Source organism: Cyprinodon tularosa, unplaced genomic scaffold (genome assembly GCF_016077235.1).
Source record: "Cyprinodon tularosa strain WSP-4 unplaced genomic scaffold, ASM1607723v1 ctg21, whole genome shotgun sequence".
Lineage (NCBI taxonomy): Eukaryota > Metazoa > Chordata > Actinopteri > Cyprinodontiformes > Cyprinodontidae > Cyprinodon > Cyprinodon tularosa.
Window position 1 is genome coordinate 69,507 of NW_024038778.1, and position 19,472 is coordinate 88,978.

The window sequence follows — 19,472 nt, forward strand, 5'->3', positions numbered from 1 at the left end:
AAAATCCACTGCATATGACAAGTCTTTTAAATTAGTATTTGTTCACAGATCACACTTTCTTACTAAGAATTAAATGTATTTGCTGTGCTTATTCTAATTTTGTCATCTTTTTTTCCAGCTTTACTTTTTTATTATCATTACACTGTCAAGCACAGAGCAATGCAATCAGCTGTCTGCATCTAACCCATCCCCTTGGGGAGCAGTGGGCTGCCATTTTTGCGGCGCTAGGGAGCAGTGTGGGGTTAAGGGTCTTTGTTCAGGGATTTCAGAGTGGTAGTCTGTGGGAGTGGGGCTCCAACTCAGAAACTCAGGATTCCTGCTGTATGCCCTAACCACTAGACCACCACTCTCCTTTTCTGCAGACACATGCTTTGTACATGAGGCTCATGACATTAAATGGACATCATAATTTGGTGATTATATAAATAATCATAAAAATGTACAAAAAAATGAAATTTGGTTTTGTGTCTGCTAACTTAAAAATAACGAATGTAGTTGCTTTAGATTACAGTAGAGATGCCTGAATAAAGAATGTATCAAAGCATGTTGTAATAATCAGGGTTAAATCCATCCCTAAAAAATGATTTATTAAATGCAAAATATAATCTAATTCTTAGTAATACCATTACCAGGAAAAAGATTGTCTACAGTAAATGGTAGGTAATATAATAATGGTAAATTTAGGTTCTGACAAAACTTCAAAAGTGAATAGTAAAACCCATCTTTCACCTGCAGCGTACAGCTCTCTCAGCTTCTCCTCATCCTGACAGCTCAGTGACTGCCTCTCGTCATCAGCCTCAGATTTGTTGGCATCTCCCTGAAAAGCAGATGCACAGGGACACCCACCCTATCGTCACAATCTTAATCATCATCACCATCAATGTCATTTATTTGCACACACTGCTGAGTGTTTTAAGACATCAGAATGTTTGGAGGGAATGATTCAGAGACAAAAAGCCAGAGACAGACGGGGAGAAGAAGGGAATCTCCAGTGTTTGCTAGTTGAGTTATGTTCATTGCTCTGGCAGTGATCTCCTGTAGTCATGCCAATAAAGCTTTACTGAATTTAATTAAAATTCACGCCAGAAAGATTGAAGCAGACGGCTTTGGTAAAGGGTATCAATATGTGCGTGTGTGTGTGGGTCTGTGTGCATGATGGAGGGCAAGTGTTCTCTGATGGTAGAGATAAGAGATGGAAACTAAACAACAAAAGCTCACTAGCTGTGAACGACAAGAGATATCAAACAGTTTCCCACCCAGGAGACTATTGGGAGTGTGAGTGTGTGTCGGTGAGAAAGACGGATAGACATAGGGAGAGAGAGGAGAGAGAGATGAAAAAGCCAGAGGAGATTATTTTCCAGTAGGAAGCTTTGGTATCATCAACACAACAGAGTGCAATTAGGCTAATTTCCTCTAAGTAGCTCAAATAAAAGCTGCATGTTTGCCCTTACTTCAGCCTGAAAACCCTCAACTAAAATGGCAACAAGCAGGTTGAAGAGGACATAGTTTCCGAACGTCATGAGGGCCACGAAGTAGAGGGCAGCCAGCGGAGATGTGGAGGCCATCCCGTTGTAGAGCACAGCGTTCCAGTCTTCCTGGGTGAGGATCTGCAGATGAAAGCAGTCGTTTTAGAAGTCAAACCGTTAGGGTAATAAAAAAAAAAAAAAACACACAACACTGAATTACCTCAAACGGAGATTAATCAACAGTCAGAGGTTTTAACCTTATGTATACCCAAATGGAAAAGCAAATAACTTAAGAACTTGAAGCCCAAATTACATGTGTGATACGTTATTTAAAAGCTAACACCTTCTATTTTCTGAATATATACATGAAAATTGAGTGAGTAAAACCCCAAGCTGCATCGGTTAAAGAAGACTCAACGTTTTTTTTTTTTTTTATTCTCGCAAATAGGTCTTTTTTGAACAGCAGTTATAAAGACATGCTTGCTTGCTGTGAATGCTTTGTCATGGTACATTTTGACATGCTGCTATATCTGAGTTAATTGTGCTTTGGTGCTCCTTATGTCCATAAAATGGACTAGTTGGTTGAATTGCGGAGAATCTAAGCTTTCCAATGATGTCTAACATGTATTGGTAAACATTTTACTAGTGTAATTTTCATGAATTCTGAGTTATTATTTATAAACGCTTTAAAACGGGTCCACAGCGACCCGGTGGGTTTTGAAAGGTTAAGCATGAACATATTTCCTTTCTTTTTCTAATTTCAACAACAATGATTTCTCATAAGTGTTGGCATAATCTCCAGTGAGGAGCATCTTTTACTGCTGCTTCTCCCCTTTCTTATCGTTAAGTTTCTACCTGCCCACCAGGGGATTTTTTTTATATTTTGCTAAGGTGAAAATGAGTGTGGCTGCTTCCCAGCTGTGAGAGATGAAATTACAAAGAAGATAATTAGCAGATATAGCTTGAATGTTCTTTCAGTTAACTGTACAATTACATCTACAGTACATGCAGCACTTTAAAAAAGCATTTGCTAACTAACACGTTTCAAATTTGAGTTTTTTGTCGCATCCTTATTAATTCAGATGATCACAGAACATTTTAGTATCAGATAAACTAGAATAAACTAATTAGTAAAATATGTTTTCAAATTATGATTTACTTTTTTTATATGAAAAATATTATCCAAACTAATTTGGCCATGACTTGTCTGTGACAAACAACATGTTTTAAATTTGACTTCTTTACTACATCCAGGCCTGATTAGTGCCCAACCTGTAGAAAAATGATCAAACTTTATGTCTGACAATAGGACATATACAAGAAGATCCCAAAAAGCTATATGCAATGAATTGATTAATAAATTTCAACACCTGATGGGAAACAAAGATACACACAGCCTTTCCAAAGCTTTAGGAATCCATAGACAATATTTCCTAATAAAGTTATATCAATGTACAGTTTTTAAATGTTAGTGAACTGCTTTACAGCACTTTAAGATCAATGCTTGAAAGATGTTATATATAAAATATTGTGGATGTCCACAAACAGGCTATATAAATCTTGCCTAACAAAAGACGGAAAAAAGGATTTCTAAAGAAGGTATAAAAAATAACACAGAACACCACCTAAAGCATTACAGGCTCATATTGCATAAGTCACTACCGGTATCTGATTCAATAAAAAGTAATTGACTCAGCAAAAAAAGGCATAATTGGAATATCTCAAAGTCAAAACCTCCAGCTGATTAAAAAACAAAAACAAAAACAGACCTGTCTGACTTCTCCCAATAAAAAGAGAATGAATCACAAGACTTTCTGACATTGTCCTGAGCGATAAAGGTATATTTTTAAATGTGTATATAAATATATAGTGTAAGGCTAATATATCCCCGGCAAGAACAGATAAGGCTGTTCGCTCTCGATCTGCAGGCTTACTGGTGGTTCCCAGAATTTCTAAGAGTAGAATGGGAGGCAGATCTTTTAGGCTCCTCTCCTGTGGAACTAGGATTTATTACCAGTTTTAGTCCATGAGGTAGACACCCTGTCTACTTTTAAAGGCTGGTTTATACTTAGAAACCAGGTCGTCTGCGTGTGTGTCGCAGTTAACACAAATATGCCCCCCGCCCCTCCCGCAGACACTCTGGTGACCTCTCCAAAATTGTAGGTGAATGAAGACAGTGCTGCAGACAGGAGGCCTTTTGCGGTTTTCCACTTCCTCACCACCTCAGCCGCATCAAGACCAGCAGCTTGTTCGTGATTGTCCCTCTTGCCTTGTGACTTGGTATAACATAGGGCAGACCACGCTTTAAAATTGGGCATAAATCCAAAATATCTCCATCATACCTGTGACAAGCTCACTGTGACCTTGTGCTGTGGGATATTAACAAGCCCTTAAGGATAGGCTTACAGCTTTCCTTTTTGATAAAGCTTATAGTTAAAGTGTCTCAGGTTATCCTGAGCTATCTCTATAGAAATGCTGATATAGGCTTAGACTGTTGGAGGACATAGAGACCCCTTTTCATCATTCTACTTCACATCTCTATTCTTCCATTTGTTAGTTTAATCTCTAAAGTTATGCTCTCTCTGCTTTTTCCATAGTAGCTTCATCTGGTCTGTGCCTGTTTGGCTGTGACACCATCCTGGGGAGAAATATCAGCTGTGCTGCTGCCATCAACATTTTGTTTGTGGATGGCTTGGCCTGTTATTAAGTGTAGTCCTGTTTCTCTGACAGGCTGGATGTGCTCTCTTCATCATCTGACATAGGAGTTGGCTCGGAGCTTGTCTGCCTGGGTGTGTGTTTCCTGTATGCCTGTGGAGCTGGTTGTCGGTTGCCTTTTGTATCTCTGCTTCTTTCTGTATGTCTGCTTCAGTCTCCTTGAATCCCAGTGGGCCTCGGCAGATGGCCGCTCACTAAGCCTTGTTCTGTTGAAGGTTTCTTTCTGTTAAAAGAGAGTTTTCCTCTCTGTTGTACAAGCATGCTAGTGAGGGATTGCCTTCGAGTCAATGAAAATGGAATCAGCTGGTTTTCCTTACATAGAGAACGTTGAACCAATCTGACTGAATGAGCTGGTTGAATTGTCTCTGCAAAGTGCCTTGAGATGACATGTGTTGTGAATTGGCGCTATATAAATAAACTGAATTAAATTCTTCTACTTTAGATAGAAGGGACCAGTGGCAGATGGCTAATAGAGGGCGCTAGGGCGCTGCCCTGCCCCACACGGAATGACCCTGATTAAGACATAAACAATTTTTTTTTTTTTTTAGAATTACACTTTAAATTAAAATGTAAAATATTTCCAAATATATCTATATATATTTTTAGATATTTAAGATACATTTTTAATCTTTAATGACTAGTAAAGCATCATTCCATTTTTTGTCGGATTGGTGACGTATTTCCGCCCTATGGCGCAGAAATCTTTGCCCATTGACTCTCGTTAAAAGTTGTACATGTTTGGTAGCTCCTCCCCAATACAAAGGTATAGGAGAGATCGGGGAGCCGGAGAGCTGCACCCCGTGGTGACAGGAAGTGTATTTGCTCACCACCTCCCACCAAAGTGCAGATGTTTTGCGGGTGATTGACAGGTCGAGTCACGGGAGTTGGAGACGTATTGGAGAGAGAGAGAGAGAAAATTGGTGCAAGAAATGTCCTTTTACAGGACCTGGTTTAGCAAGAAAGCTTGGCTAGCAGCATATAGCTTTATTCTGCTTTACCTGCCGCCTTTTTCAAATGTCAGGATCTCACCCAGGATGGATAGAGACATGTAGGACTGAATTAAAGCACTTTTTAGAAAAGGCAAATAAGCTTTGTGCATACATCAACTAGTGATGCAACCTGGACACATCATCAGTGATGTTACCTGGTATCATAGAGTGTTTCGGGTCTTTCAAACATCATACACTCTCCTCCAGGCGACCCAGCCGGGGTTGATCAGACCCCAGCTTGTGTCCAGGTAGCGCTACCTCTGCTGCCTCTGTGGCCTCCTTGATGGCCCTTCGCTTGCTGGCCCCTGTGATGCCCAGCATGCTGTACACCCTGCAGAGGGACTGGCCAGCCAACGCTCTGCATCCCACCTCAATGGGCCCGCACCTTGCTCGCCACCCATTGAGCCGACGCTGCTCCATCAGATCGCTGTACTTAGCCCTCTTTCTCTTGTTGGCCTCCTCGATGCGGTCTTCTCAAGGGACTGTGAGCTCCAGAAGCACAACCTGCTTCGATGTTGCTGAGGTCAGCACCACGTCTGGCCTTAGTGATGTTGTGGCCACATTTTCTGGGAACTTCAGTTGTTTCCCCAAGTCTGCCATCAGCTCCCAGTCCTGTGCCATTGTGAGCAGGCCAGAGGAAGAGACCCTGGCAACAGCTGCTGGTCCTTCTCCAGCTCTGATGAAGGAGATAGTCTGCTTTGCTGGGCGGAGGCGCTAATTTGCATAGTTGCTCATAAATAAAGTCATTCTAAGAAAATAGATTTTATATGTTAAAAAAAAGGAAAAAGCTGACCAATAGCCTTTCCATTATTAAACTGGCACATTGTTTTGTAAAAAAGTAAATCTGTACATTAAATTCTGTTTTTATTTTATAAAGTGTTTCATAATGTTTTTTGTTGTTGGCATTCATATAAATATACTAGTGTGATAACTTAGTAGGCCTATATGTTTGGTTTTTGGTATACGTCTATTTTGAATTTATAGCTCCCCCCTGGAGAAAACTCCACCAGCCGCCACTGGAAGCTACAACAACCAAGGTGTCTTCGCCCAGGATATCTCACAAGAATTAAATAGTGAACTCCTACAAAGCTCTCATTTAGCAGCATGTGCATAAGAGAACGCCACATAAGAAAATAATTGTGCCCATAAAATTTTGTTCTTGCAGCCATGCGAGACAGAACATTTCTTGTGTAGTGTGTATTGCCCTTTCTTTTAGTTCATCTCCAAAACTACCAGTAGCACGCACAACGTGCTTGTTTAAATATGGTGGAACTGCCACAACATGCCCATTTACTACACACACAATTAATTTTTACCAACACAAATCAACACTCCAATTTGGAATCTTTAAAGATCGGCCCTATATCACTTTGTGCCTTGAGAAAGATCCAGAAACCAGAATCCCCTGGGGAGAGTCATCTGTCAGAGTGAGGTCGCACTTATTATCCAGAATCTGCACTCCAATTTTTATTTTTTTTTATTTTTTTTGTTTTATGTCCTATGACCTTTGCCAAAGGTTTGACTGTTACTACCATGGCAGAAGTCAAAGCATCAACTCCATCTTGATGCTCTTCAAAAGGCTGGTCAGATGACAGGCATCAAATAACCAACCACACCATTTGATTGTACCTTAAATCTCATTGTCAGTCGTTGCTCCTGTCCAGCTAAATGCCCAAAAGTTAGCTTAAGCCAACCACTACTGCCACTATGTTGCTGGGTAGTTCAAATGTGTCATAAAGTTAACTTCCACTCCTCTTGCTGCTTCTCCTTTCAGAAAGCATACAGAAGCAACCAAAATATATATTTTATTTAAGAGACTAGATATAAGTATGAGTAAGAAAACTCCTTTAGATTTCCAACTCTTCTCTCCGACTGATATCGACTGAAAAATTGTACTTTATCCTTAAAGATTATATAAAAAGATTTTTAAAACCAAAATTAACAAAAGTCCGTGGCATATTCTGCTTAGAAAGTGAATGCTATAAAACAATTGCAAAGATTATAAGTTATAGTCGTAACTTTTCATGTTTTTTAAAGAACGAACAGGAAAATATATCTATCAGAGCGGCTTTAATGGGAATCTTTTACCATACAGTACAGTTTATGTTATTCCAGTGAATATAAAATACTAAAACAGATCTTCATTAGATTGCAGAAATTAGTGTTTGTAGATTATACCACCCAATAGCTTGAAAACACCTGTTTTTGGAAACTCTTATGAAATAGATCACAGATAAGTGAAAATGGACACATTGATATCAGAAGTGTGAATATAGATTTTAAAATGTAATATAGGTTAATCCAGCTCTAATCTTCCTTTTTTTAATTTTCTTTTATGTCATTTTTTATTGGCAAACTTTTTTGCTTAGTTTTCAAAGAAATTAGGAGAATAAAGGCTTAAACAGGCTTTCTGGAAAAGAGATTTTCTTTTTTTCAATTTTACAAACATAAAATAAAGATTTGTAACAGGTGCAGAAGCTCAGTTATAAGTGTTGCAACAATTGATGTTTTTACTTATGTGACTGAAAAACAATTAAAAAACTTGAAAGGGGTCTGAACGCTCTCTGTGGCCAATGTGGTGGTGCTCCTTGAAATAGCATACAGTCAATGTGTTTGTTCTTTCTGGCTGCATGCAACAGATAGTGTTTGTCTTACCTGAAACACTGTAACAGTCGCCCAAAGCAGGGAATCAAAGTTTTTCCTGTCTGCCAAAGTTTCTCCACTTTCTTGACGCAGACCAAACTTGCACCCAAACAGATGCATCCCCAAAATGCTGCAAAACACAGACAAGGATAAGTTAATGTGTAAAGGTATGTTTTTGTTTTTTTAGAACATAGTCCTGATATAGGGCTACAGTTTACGTATGTTTATTTCTCAAAAGGAAAGCAGTGACAAAGCTATTGCTGGCCTTAATTCTCTGTACTCCATACATCTATTTTCCACCTAAAGCATCCATGTGTAGCTTTCTTTCTTTCCTGTTTGATGAAACTGAGAAAGCTATTGTCTCCAATAACTTTTTGCACTTTTTTATAAAAACAAATTGTTTCCCAGAAGATATGCATCTTACTGCAAACACTACATTACCTAAGATTCCCTTAGAAGTACAATCTGTTCTGTATGTTTTTGTAGGTGGCTTTACTATTGCGTCTCCAGTCGAGTTTGTTGTCTAGCTGAACATTGAGGTATTGATTCTGCTCCACCACCTCCTCTTCTTCTCCCATGGTGTTAATACAGTTCAACTTTCCATTTTTTTCTCAAATCTACAATCATCTTCCTTATTTTGTTGGACTCAACCTTTTGTCCATCTCTGATGCACCCAACAAATGGAGAGACATCTGACCATTTTCTGCAGGGGATATGACTTTATCTTGTACTGGATGTTAGAGGTGTAAAAGGAATGATGAGAGTACTGTCCCCTGTGGAGTACCTGCTTATGATTTCCTGGTTAGACATTTGACCGTTCAGTCTCTGTGGTCTGTTTGTCAGCTGGTCTTTTTATCCAGATGATTGTTAATGCCTTCCAATGAGCAGAGATGGCAAAAGTACTCACTTTCCGTACTTGAGTAAAAGTACAGGTACTTGTGTTAAAAAATACTCTGGTAAAAGTGGAAGTACTGATTAAACTTCTTTACTCAAGTACAAAGTACAGGCTTGTAAATTTACTTAAAGTATAAAAGTAAAAGTAGAAACCACTTTTTTCATGCCGTTGCCTACATTTTAAATGGATGTCTGCCAATAGGACTAGATCTCCGTTGTGTTTATTTTCAATCATCTCGTCGTCCATACTACTATGCTAATGCCACAGCCACCAAGCTGCAATGATTTGCCGCGAATGAATACCACCGATTCTGACGATTCATCTTGTAGTGGTGCGTCAACTGCAACGTAGATTCCCATCCAATTACATAGAATTTGGTATTGATGACGTGAAAAATAATAACGGTAACTCCATTGAAATGATTCAAAACTAAAGTAACGAGCCAATTTTTTAAAATGTAAGGAGTAGAAAGTACAGATATTTGTGTAAAAATGTAAGGAGTAGAAGTAAAAAGTCGCCATAAAAATAAGTAGTAAAGTAAAGTAAAAATATCAGAAAAATCTACTTGAGTACAGTAACGAAGTATTTGTACTTCGTTACTTCCCATCTCTGCCTCTGAGTATTCTGGAGTTTCTGAGAGCACACCAGGCTGAATTGTGTTAAATGCATCACAGAATTCACAGAACATGATCCTCACAGTGATGTCTGCCTGGTTTAAATAAAGAGGGTTTGTTGAAATTAGAGTATGATGGAATATTCAACTCCAACTTCACAACAATAAGCAAACAGTGTGTCCTGCTTGCTGTTTGTTCTGGTAGACCATAAGAGCTTCTGCAGCTTCCTATGACCATCTTCTTACCGTTCAACTACATGGAGGTTGCCTCGTAGAATGGGACTTTTACTCTGAGCAGAGAAAAACAAGATTGGGATCCGATTTCGCAAGAGTAGATCTTACCTTAGAGAGCTTTGAGTCCCTCACATTTGAATAAAACAAGTCAATTTTTTTCCTCTCTTGTACAGCATTTGACAGATTGGAAGCATAGCAGATATAGACGCATAATTAAAGTCACCAGTTATTGCCTCAAATGCTTTAGGCTCTTATGTCTGTAGATTAGCAGCACTGAAGCTGATGAAATAACATGTAGAGTCAGCAACAGTAAGACTCTCAGTGTAAATAATAGTACCAACTTACTACCTACAGTCAATAGCTACGCTGCAAGGAGGAAATTTAACAGTAGCAAGTTCTGGATCCAACCCTATGTTGTTCACAAGCAGTGCAAACCCACCGTCCTTGAGTTTTTCCAGCCTTTTTTTAAACCCCTGTCTCCTTGTATGACCAGGAAGCCAAGCAGGGAGACTTTGGAGTCTGGGATATGATGCATAATATTGCATTCCTGGTATGCTTGGCCCTTAATAGGGCTTGGGGTTCTTCTAACTTGCTGCTTAAAATTTCACATGGCCCATAATGATTGATGGAACAGATGGCTTGTAATTTTCTCCTCCTCTCTCTTCTCGTTGGTACTGCTCTCCTTTTCCAGTGCCTCCTTTTTAACTCAGCTGGGATTTAAGGAAGTAGTTGAAGTGTTATTTAGGCTTTAGAGATCTTAATGATTAGCTCCCTGGAGTAAAAATCAACTTGCTATGGTTGCAATGTTTATGCGTCGTAGCAAATGTCCAAAAATCAAACAACATTGGCAACAATTCTTTAAGCTGTACAGCATCTATCACCATGGAGGAAAAATCATCAGGAAAAAAAGATACTTTGATCCACAAAGAGAAGAATCTCACTAGAAAAAATCGTAATTTTTTCTTAAAATAAGTGCATTTGTTCTTGAATTGAGAAGGTAAGTGGTGGTGGGAGTGGCCGCCTAGTGGTTAGCGCATAGAGCTTGGAATCCTGAAGTTCTGAGTTCGAGCCCCACTTCCCACGGACTGGGTCCCTGACCTTTATTTCCCACACTGCTCCCCAGGCAGTGTTGTGCCTGAACGCGTTCATTGAACGAAAGTTCATGAACTCGTTCATATTTTGGGCGAACGTGAACTGAACGTACTGCATTACTGCCTGATGAACGTTATTGTGAACTCGTTCATTCTGGTGTCTGTGAACGGCACGCTCTCTCAGTTCAGCTCCGTTCAATAGGTTGCCAAATTTCTATAGAGACCTCCAGGCGAAACCCCGGCTAAATCAAACCGTAAACAGGCCTTAATATGTAGCGGGAAAAACACCCAATCTGGCAACACCAGCTACCAGTGTCGTAGCCTACAGCGGCGTGGGTCATCAAAACAAAATGCCGTGTGGAAGCCACAGCAGCGTGGAGGCGACACAGCAGCAGTATGATCACTTAAAATAGTTTTATGACCAGGTGGTCGGTGAGGATGATGGCAACAAGTTTGCCCGCCGGCTTTCAGTAAAAAAATCCGCACTTCAGTAACCTTAAATTCCTACCTCAGCCTGGTCCCTCAGTTTGTGTTAGTAAAATCTTCTTGAGCGGAGGTCTTCAACAGGGGATCCGCGACCCCTAGAGGGTCTACGGAGGTACTGCATGAGGGTCTGCATGGTTAGTTGATATTTTTATATTCCCCCCCTGCAATTTTCCCCCCCACTAATTGAAATGTCTTTAAATACTCATTAACATGAAATCAACACACTGTAGTAAACAGATAAATGGAGACAAAAGATGTCTTTCAGTCATCAATGCACACATTCAGCGACACACAGGAGCTCTTTCAAGCTGGGCACCGTTTCCTTCACAACAACCAGGAATCAGAAAAACTTTAATAATCCCAGGGAGAAATTAATTTCTTTACATTACTCCATCTGTAATAGAATGACTATAGGACACAATTTCATACAATATATATAGTTAGGGGGTCCCCGCTCCATCTCGCCATCAGTTTGGGGGTCCTTGGTCTGGAAAACATAGAAGACCCCTGTTCTTGAGGGTTTTACTATCCATGTAACTTGTTTGTTAAACCTGCCTGGTATAATTTTCCAGGATTCCAGTATTCCTTTTTAGTATGTATTGAAATGGAATTTCAAATGGAAAAAATTATAAAAAAAAAAAAAAAAACATTTGCACCTTAAAGACTACTTTCCTATTTTTCTTTTAATAATTACTCATAAAAAAGACCATTCAAGCAGCACATTTTTCCTGATGTTTTTGAGAATATACTGTAGGGGTGAAAGCTGCAGCTGCTACTAGTGTGAAGTGAATGGACAGCAACAAAGCGTTAAAGTAACAATGGGGAAATGCTGTCCCCTCAATGCTAATGTAAACCCTGGTTGGATAAGGATTCAAAACTGGATATGAAGATGAAATCTGACGCACAGTTTCAGAGTTACAACTGATAAAATAATTGCTGCCTGTGGTTCTACAGTAGGCTATGGTGTAATTGAGCAATATATGAAAAAAAAAAAAAGAACTATGAACTAGGTTTGGATTATCTGAGTGTGCAGCTGTTGCAGCTGTCCAGAGGAATTCCACCCGAAGTTAAGTTATTTTCTCTGTGATATCTCTAACTGACTACTTTAAAACATAGCACCTTCTGCTGCACTTTTCTACTGAGCACTTGTCAGTTTCACACTGTTTTATTTCTGATAGCAAGGAGTAGCTAGCCTAGGCTAGCGCTAGCTTAGCATTGCTATGGCTTCTCTCTCTCCCTCCCTTGACTCTTTTCCAACTCTTCCTTCTTCCTCTCCTCTCTCCTGCTCTCTGTTTCAGATGTTCAGTTATTCCTCTGCCTCCTTTAGTGATAATGGTATGTGTAATAAGTGTAGTATTTTTGTAGCTTTGGAGGCGAGGGTGTCAGAGTTAGAATCCAGGCTTCAGGCTGTTGAACATCCAGGAGTTAAAGTAGGCCCCCCACGTGGCTGTCCTCCAAAAGTGCCTGAGCAGCCAGGCGATTGGGTAACTGTACGCAGAAAGCGTAGTCGTGGATCTCTGCCCACTGGTCACCACCAGCCCGTTCACGTTTCTAACCGGTTTTCCCCACTCAGTGACACACCCACTGAGAAGCCCACTCTGGTGATTGGCAGCTCCATAGTCAGAAACGTGGCATTAGAGACACCAGGGACCATAGTCAAATGTTTGCCGGGGGCCAGAACGGGCGACATCAAATCCTACCTGAAACTACTGGCTAAGGATAAGGTTAAATACAGTAAGATTGTTATTCACGCTGGTGGTAATGACACCCGGTTACGCCGATCGGAGGTCACTAAAATTAGTGTTGCTTCGGTGTGTAAGTTTGCCAAAAAAATGTCGGACTCCGTAATTTTCTCTGGTCCCCTCCCTGATCTGACCAGTGATGACATGTTTAGCCGCATGTCGTCATTCAACCGCTGGTTGTCTAGGTGGTGTCCTGAAAACAACGTGGGCTACATTAATAATTGGCAATCCTTTTGGGGAAAGCCTGGTCTGATTCGGAGAGACGGCATTCATCCCACTTTGGATGGTGCAGCTCTTCTTTCTAGGAATCTGGCCACATTTATTAGTCCTCCAAAACCCTGACCACCCAGGGTGCAGACCAGGAAGCAGAGTTGTAGTTTAACACACATCTCTGCAGCTTCTCTACTGTTACCCACTCTTTACTCCATCCAGACAGTGTCTTGCCCACGACCAAAATCTAATAAATTAGCAAATATTCCTAAAGGAGTAAATCATGATAATCTAATTAAAATAAAAATAACTCCAATTGGGGAAAAAGTTAAAACAATTAAATGCGGTCTGTTTAACATAAGATCTCTTTCCTCTAAAAGTCTGCTAGTTAATGACTTGATTTGTGATAATCACATTGACTTGTGTTGCCTTACAGAAACCTGGCTGCAGCAAGAGGATTATGTGAGCATAAATGAGGCAACTCCTTCAAGCTATTTAAATTTTCACATACCCAGAAGTTCTGGGCGAGGAGGAGGAGTAGCAGCAATCTTCCAGTCTGACTTACTGATTACTCCCAAAACAGTTAATACCTACAACTCTTTTGAACATTTAACCCTTAATTTCCCTGATCCAAATTTCAAGGCAAGAAAACCTCTTCTTTTTGTAACTTTGTATCGTCCACCAGGTCCTTACTCTGAATTTTTAGATGAGTTTTCAGAGTTCCTTTCTGATTTGGTATTAAAAACTGACAGGGTCATCATAGTGGGAGATTTTAACATCCATGCTGACATTGAAGGCGATAGCTTAAGAGCAGCCTTTAATGCTATCTTAGACACTATTGGCTTTGTTCAAAATGTGAATAGTCCCACACATTCTCATCTTCATACTTTGGATCTTGTGCTGACATACGGCATAGAATGTGAAGAAATAACAGTATTTCCTCACAACCCTGTCCTCTCTGACCACTTTCTAATAACCTTCAGGATTACTTTAACAGAGTTCTCCTCCCCCAAAAGAAGGTTACATTTTAGTAGATCTTTATCAGATAGTGCAGTTATAAATTTTAACGAATCTGCTTCACTTTCTCTCTCCTCTTTGTCGCTGAGCAGTGCTGCAGAATGCAAAAGCATAGCTTATTCCCCTTCACAGGTTGATGATTTTGTTGATGGGGTTGCTAGTTCTCTGCGTGCTGCCTTAGACAATGCAGCTCCTTTGAAAATGAAAACCGTTAAAAATAGAAAGCTTGCTCCTTGGTTTAATGCAGAGCTGCGTACTTTGAAGCAAAATGCTAGGAAACTGGAGAGAAAATATCGCTCCACAGGCCTGCGGGAGTCCTTCCTAGTCTGGAAAAATGGTTTACTGCTGTATAAGAGGACCCTTTGTAAAGCAAGAGCAGCATACTTCTCCTCATTAATAGAGGAGAATAAGAATAATCCTAGATTTCTTTTTAATACAGTTGCCAAACTCACCCAGAGCCATAGCTCTGTTGAACCGTCCATTCCACCTGCTCTTAGCAGCAATGATTTTATGGGATTCTTTATAAATAAGATTGATCTTATTAAAAATAAGATCATAAGCACTCCTCTATCCGCGATTGTACCTGAGGTAGTCATGGAATCTGAACCGGGTTTAGACTGCTTTGATCCAGTTGAACTCTCTGAATTAGCAAAATTATTGTCTTCATCTAAGCCTTCAACTTGTATGTTAGATCCAGTTCCAACCAGGTTATTTAAGGAGGCATTCCCTTTGATCTCCTCCTCCATTTTAGATGTGATTAATTTATCTCTGTTTCAGGGATATGTACCTAAAGCTTTTAAGGTTGCTGTAATTAAACCTCTGCTTAAGAAACCGTCTCTTGACCCAGATGACTTGGTTAATTATAGACCTATATCCAATCTTCCTTTCTTATCCAAAATTCTTGAGAAAGTAGTTGCCAAGCAAGTTTGCGATCACTTACACCATAATGAACTTTTTGAAGAGTTTCAGTCTGGCTTTAGAGCTCATCATAGCACTGAAACAGCTCTGGTGAAAGTCACTAATGATATTCTCATGGCCTCAGATAATGGACTTGTATCTGTGCTCGTCCTGTTGGATCTTAGTGCTGCATTTGATACAGTTGACCATGATATTCTTTTAGAAAGACTTGAACATTTTGTTGGAATTAAAGGAACAGCATTAGACTGGTTTAAATCTTATCTATCTGATCGATTTCAGTTTGTTCATGTTAATGATAGATCTTCAACATGCTCAAAGGTTACCTGTGGAGTACCACAGGGATCAGTGCTAGGACCAATTCTATTTACTTTATACATGCTCCCAATTGGTAGAATTATTAGACAGCATGGGATTAATTTTCACTGTTATGCTGATGATACCCAGCTATATCTGTCTATAAATCCAGATGAAGCTAACCCATTACATAGATTACAGGCATGTCTTGAAGACATAAAAACCTGGATGACTCTTAACTTTCTGCTTCTGAATGCAGACAAAACAGAAGTTATAGTCTTTGGACCAGAGTCTTTGAAAAATAAGCTGATTAGTCAGTCACTTCATTTGGATGGGATTAAACTGATTTCAGATAATAAAGTAAAAAATCTTGGTGTTGTTTTTGATCAGGACCTGTCATTTAAATCCCATATCAAAGAGGTTTCTAGAATTTCCTTCTTTCATCTGAGGAACATTGCAAAAATTAGAAATCTCCTGTCCAGGGGTGATGCTGAGAAACTAGTCCATGCATTTGTTACTTCAAGGCTGGACTATTGTAATTCTTTACTATCAGGAAGTCCACAAACTGTAGTTAAGAGTCTTCAGCTGATCCAAAATGCTGCAGCCAGAGTTCTGATGAAAATTAAAAAGAGAGATCACATCTCTCCTATCCTGGCTTCTCTTCATTGGCTTCCTGTTAAATCAAGAATAGAATTTAAAATCCTCCTTCTCACATATAAAGCCTTAAATGGCCAAGCTCCATCTTATATCAGAGATCTGATTGTTCCTTATGTTCCTAACAGAGCACTTCGCTCTCAATCTGCAGGTTTACTAGTGGTTCCTAGAATTTCTAAAAGTAGAATGGGAGGCAGATCTTTTAGTTATCAGGCTCCTCTCCTGTGGAACCAACTACCAGTTTTAGTCCGTGAGGCAGACACCCTGTCTACTTTTAAGGCTAGGCTTAAAACTTTCCTTTTTGATAAAGCTTATAGTTAGAGTGGCTCAGGTTATCCTGAGCTATCTCTATAGTTATGCTGCTATAGGCTTAGACTGCTGGAGGACATAGGGACCCCCATTTCATCATTCTGCTTCATTCTCTTTCTATTCTCCTATTCTGCAGAATCTGTTAGTTCAATCTCTAACCTTCTGCTCTATCTGCTTTTCCTCAGAGTAGCTTTGCCTTGTCTGTTCCTGTTTGGCTGTGACGTCATCCTGGAAAGAAACATCAGCTGTGCTGTGACTGGGTGGATGTGCTTTCTTCGTCCTCTGACATGGGAGCTGGCTCGGAGCTCGTCTGCCTGGCTGTGTGTTTCCTGGACGGGGCCGCCTATTACAGCTGCTTTTGTGTCTCTGCTTCCGTCTTCTTGAACCCAGTCGGCCTCGGCAGATGGCCGCTCACACTGAGCCTGGTTCTGCTGGAGGTTTCTTCCTGTTTAAAGGGAGTTTTTCCTCTCCACTGTCGCTACAAGCATGCTTAGTGTGAGGGATTGTATTGAGTCAATGAGTCGATGCAATCAACTGGTTTTCCTTAGATGGAGAACTTTGTATCAATTTGACTTTATGATCTGGTTGAACTGTGAAGTGCCTTGAGATGACATGTGTTGTGAATTTGGCGCTATATAAATAAACTGAATTGAATTGAATTGAATAGTTCATTTTTTGGTTTTGAATTATGAACTATGAACTGAACTAGTTCATTTTAAAATGTGTGAACTGAACTTTGAACTAGTTCACGTAGAAAGAGAACTTTCCCAACACTGTCCCCAGGCCCTGCATAATGGCAGCCCACTGATCCCCAATGGGATAGGTTAAATGCAGAGAGTTAATTTCATTGCCTTGTACTTGTGACAGTATAATGAAAATATAATATGGGTGGGGGACACTTTGCCAATGGAACAAGATAATTTACATTTAAAATGAGAAAAAACAACTGCATCGCTTATTTCAAGTGCATATTATCTAATGATCTCATTTTAAGAGTAATAATAATCCTTCCATTGGGAAACTCATCTTATATACCTAATGAAATAAGGGTTAATACACATATGCTATCATCACATATGCTAAAATAAATTGAACAGAATTGTAACTGTGAATAAAATTTTGCATAGTTAAAACCAAGTGAGCTTTTCAATACCTGAATATGAAAATGAAGAGCATTAACAGCATGCAGAATGTGGCCACATTGTCCATGGTCTTCATGAGCACCACTAGCTGTCTTCTCAGAGCAGGAAGGAAGCGCACCAGCTTCAAAACTCTCAGCAAGCGAAATGTACGGAGCACTGACAGGCCTCCCTCAGCCTCACCCACAATCTCCCACACACTGCAATACATAATTTACAGAGATTAATATCTACCAGTGGCAAATTCACATTCAAAACGTCTCTTAATATAGAAGTTAATTACTTTCTATACCACATATGGTGACTGAAAAACTGAATTTATGGTCCACCAGTTACTAAAAGAAGTGAGAGAAGTGTGAAAGTAAACATGGGAAGGCTTCAAACACATATTCATAATTCAGCTTCTAGTGCTACATAACAGAGTGAACACAGGCCCTCTGGACATCATATGCAGCCATTTGGCTGAGGCACCCAAGTCAGCATCACTGTTAAAGTATCTGAGAAGCTGTGCAGTAACGATCAAAGGGATTTCCCATTAAAAAAGGAGAGGAATAAATGACAGGAATTTTTATTTAACTGAAAACATACACACCTGATAATGACAATGATGCTGTCAAAGCCGTTGTAAGGGTTCTTGATGTAGCCAAAGAGCCCAAGAGCCAGCATCTTCAGCAGCATCTCTAAACTGAAGAGGCTGGTGAACACCATGTTACTTATCTCCAAAACATCTGTAAGCTCCTGGGGCTAAAGGGAGGGAAATGAAGAGAGAGAAAGAAATAACAAAAGAAGAGAAACAGGCCATTATTTTACAGCAAAGGTGTTCATAAGGTTGCCATTGTTAGTTTGTATGGTTCAGTGTGTGCCAGTATTTAACAAATGTTTTCAGAAAAGTGCAGATATTTTATGCATTTCTATCACTTTGACTTAGAAATTAGACAGACTTTTCAGAAGTGGGTGCTGTACAAAAAAGAACAAACAAGGGAAGTAAAGTTTAATCCTTTTATCAAGTGAAGATCATTTTGTTTGGTGAGGTTTATTCTGACTGCACACAAAGTTCTTAGCATGGTACATTTAGACCATATTGTATGACTTGAACAGTGAGGCTTTCTGGGAAAATAAGTGACATAAAATAGAAGGAAACCATTAGGAATCGCTTTTTTTCTTATTTATTCGTCAATAGAGGTAAATATGTCATAACAAATCAACATAGCTTTTTAAAATAAGTGATTCCTCCTGAACTTTCCCATGTCTTGTTATATATAAACAACAACCTTCTCTTCATTTTAAATATATTCCATGTGCTAAGACCACACAAAGAATGGGAATGAAAATGTTTTTATTTTATTCTTTCTAAAATAAAATTTTTTAAAAGGTTACTTATTTTCTACTTTGGCTATTTGCCAAAGTTGATAAAAACTAATCTGAACAACATGACCGAACTGTTTCTTAAAATTTAAGATTGGATTCATATTTTACCCCCAGATTTGTGACACAGTCCCTGAGAAAAACTGACAGTTAACTAAGAGCTATGTTTGGCAAAGGACAGCAATTCAGTCCAAATAACAGAACTTTTGAGTTGCTCTTGCATAGACTAAGGAAGTTAAGTGACAGCCATGCTTTAATGTCATTGAAGCAATGCTGAAGTTACTGGATTGTGTTACTTTTTGCAAACGGGGAATATATCTGTTAGTCATCATCATAACAGTGAAATTCAATTCCATGATTCCCGAAAAACAGAGCCAAAGGGTGCAAAAAACATATTTTGCAAAGCACAATATAATTGAAAGATCCAACAAATACATTTTAGGATGGGATTCGTGACTCTAAAGTGAATTTCATTCCAGAAAAAACATGTAAATAGAAGATGTTGTTACCAGTTTAAGAAATACAAGAAACCCAACCATTTGATAAACTGGTACCCAAAGGAGTATCAAGAGTGAAGGTTGAGCACACCTCAATGTCTGCTGGAAAAATCTAAGGAAAGGACTTCCATCCTATGCAAGTTCAATCTGTTTGAAGTGCAAATGATGCAAGAGAAGATTGGAGAGCACTTTTAC

General features: G+C 39.4%; 1 protein-coding gene across 1 annotated transcript in view; it reads right to left on the reverse strand.

The window, feature by feature from the left end:
• The window catches only part of LOC119783708 (voltage-dependent T-type calcium channel subunit alpha-1G-like), a 139,415-nt gene that overhangs the window by 51,273 nt on the left and 68,670 nt on the right, over positions 1 to 19,472 (reverse strand). The window contains exons 11-15 of the mRNA XM_038285347.1: positions 18,008 to 18,159; positions 17,430 to 17,615; positions 7,826 to 7,943; positions 1,452 to 1,607; positions 730 to 817 (exon numbers count right to left, since the gene is read on the reverse strand). Coding sequence (XP_038141275.1) covers positions 730 to 817; positions 1,452 to 1,607; positions 7,826 to 7,943; positions 17,430 to 17,615; positions 18,008 to 18,159 — 700 coding nt within the window. The remainder of the gene's footprint in view (positions 1 to 729; positions 818 to 1,451; positions 1,608 to 7,825; positions 7,944 to 17,429; positions 17,616 to 18,007; positions 18,160 to 19,472) is intronic.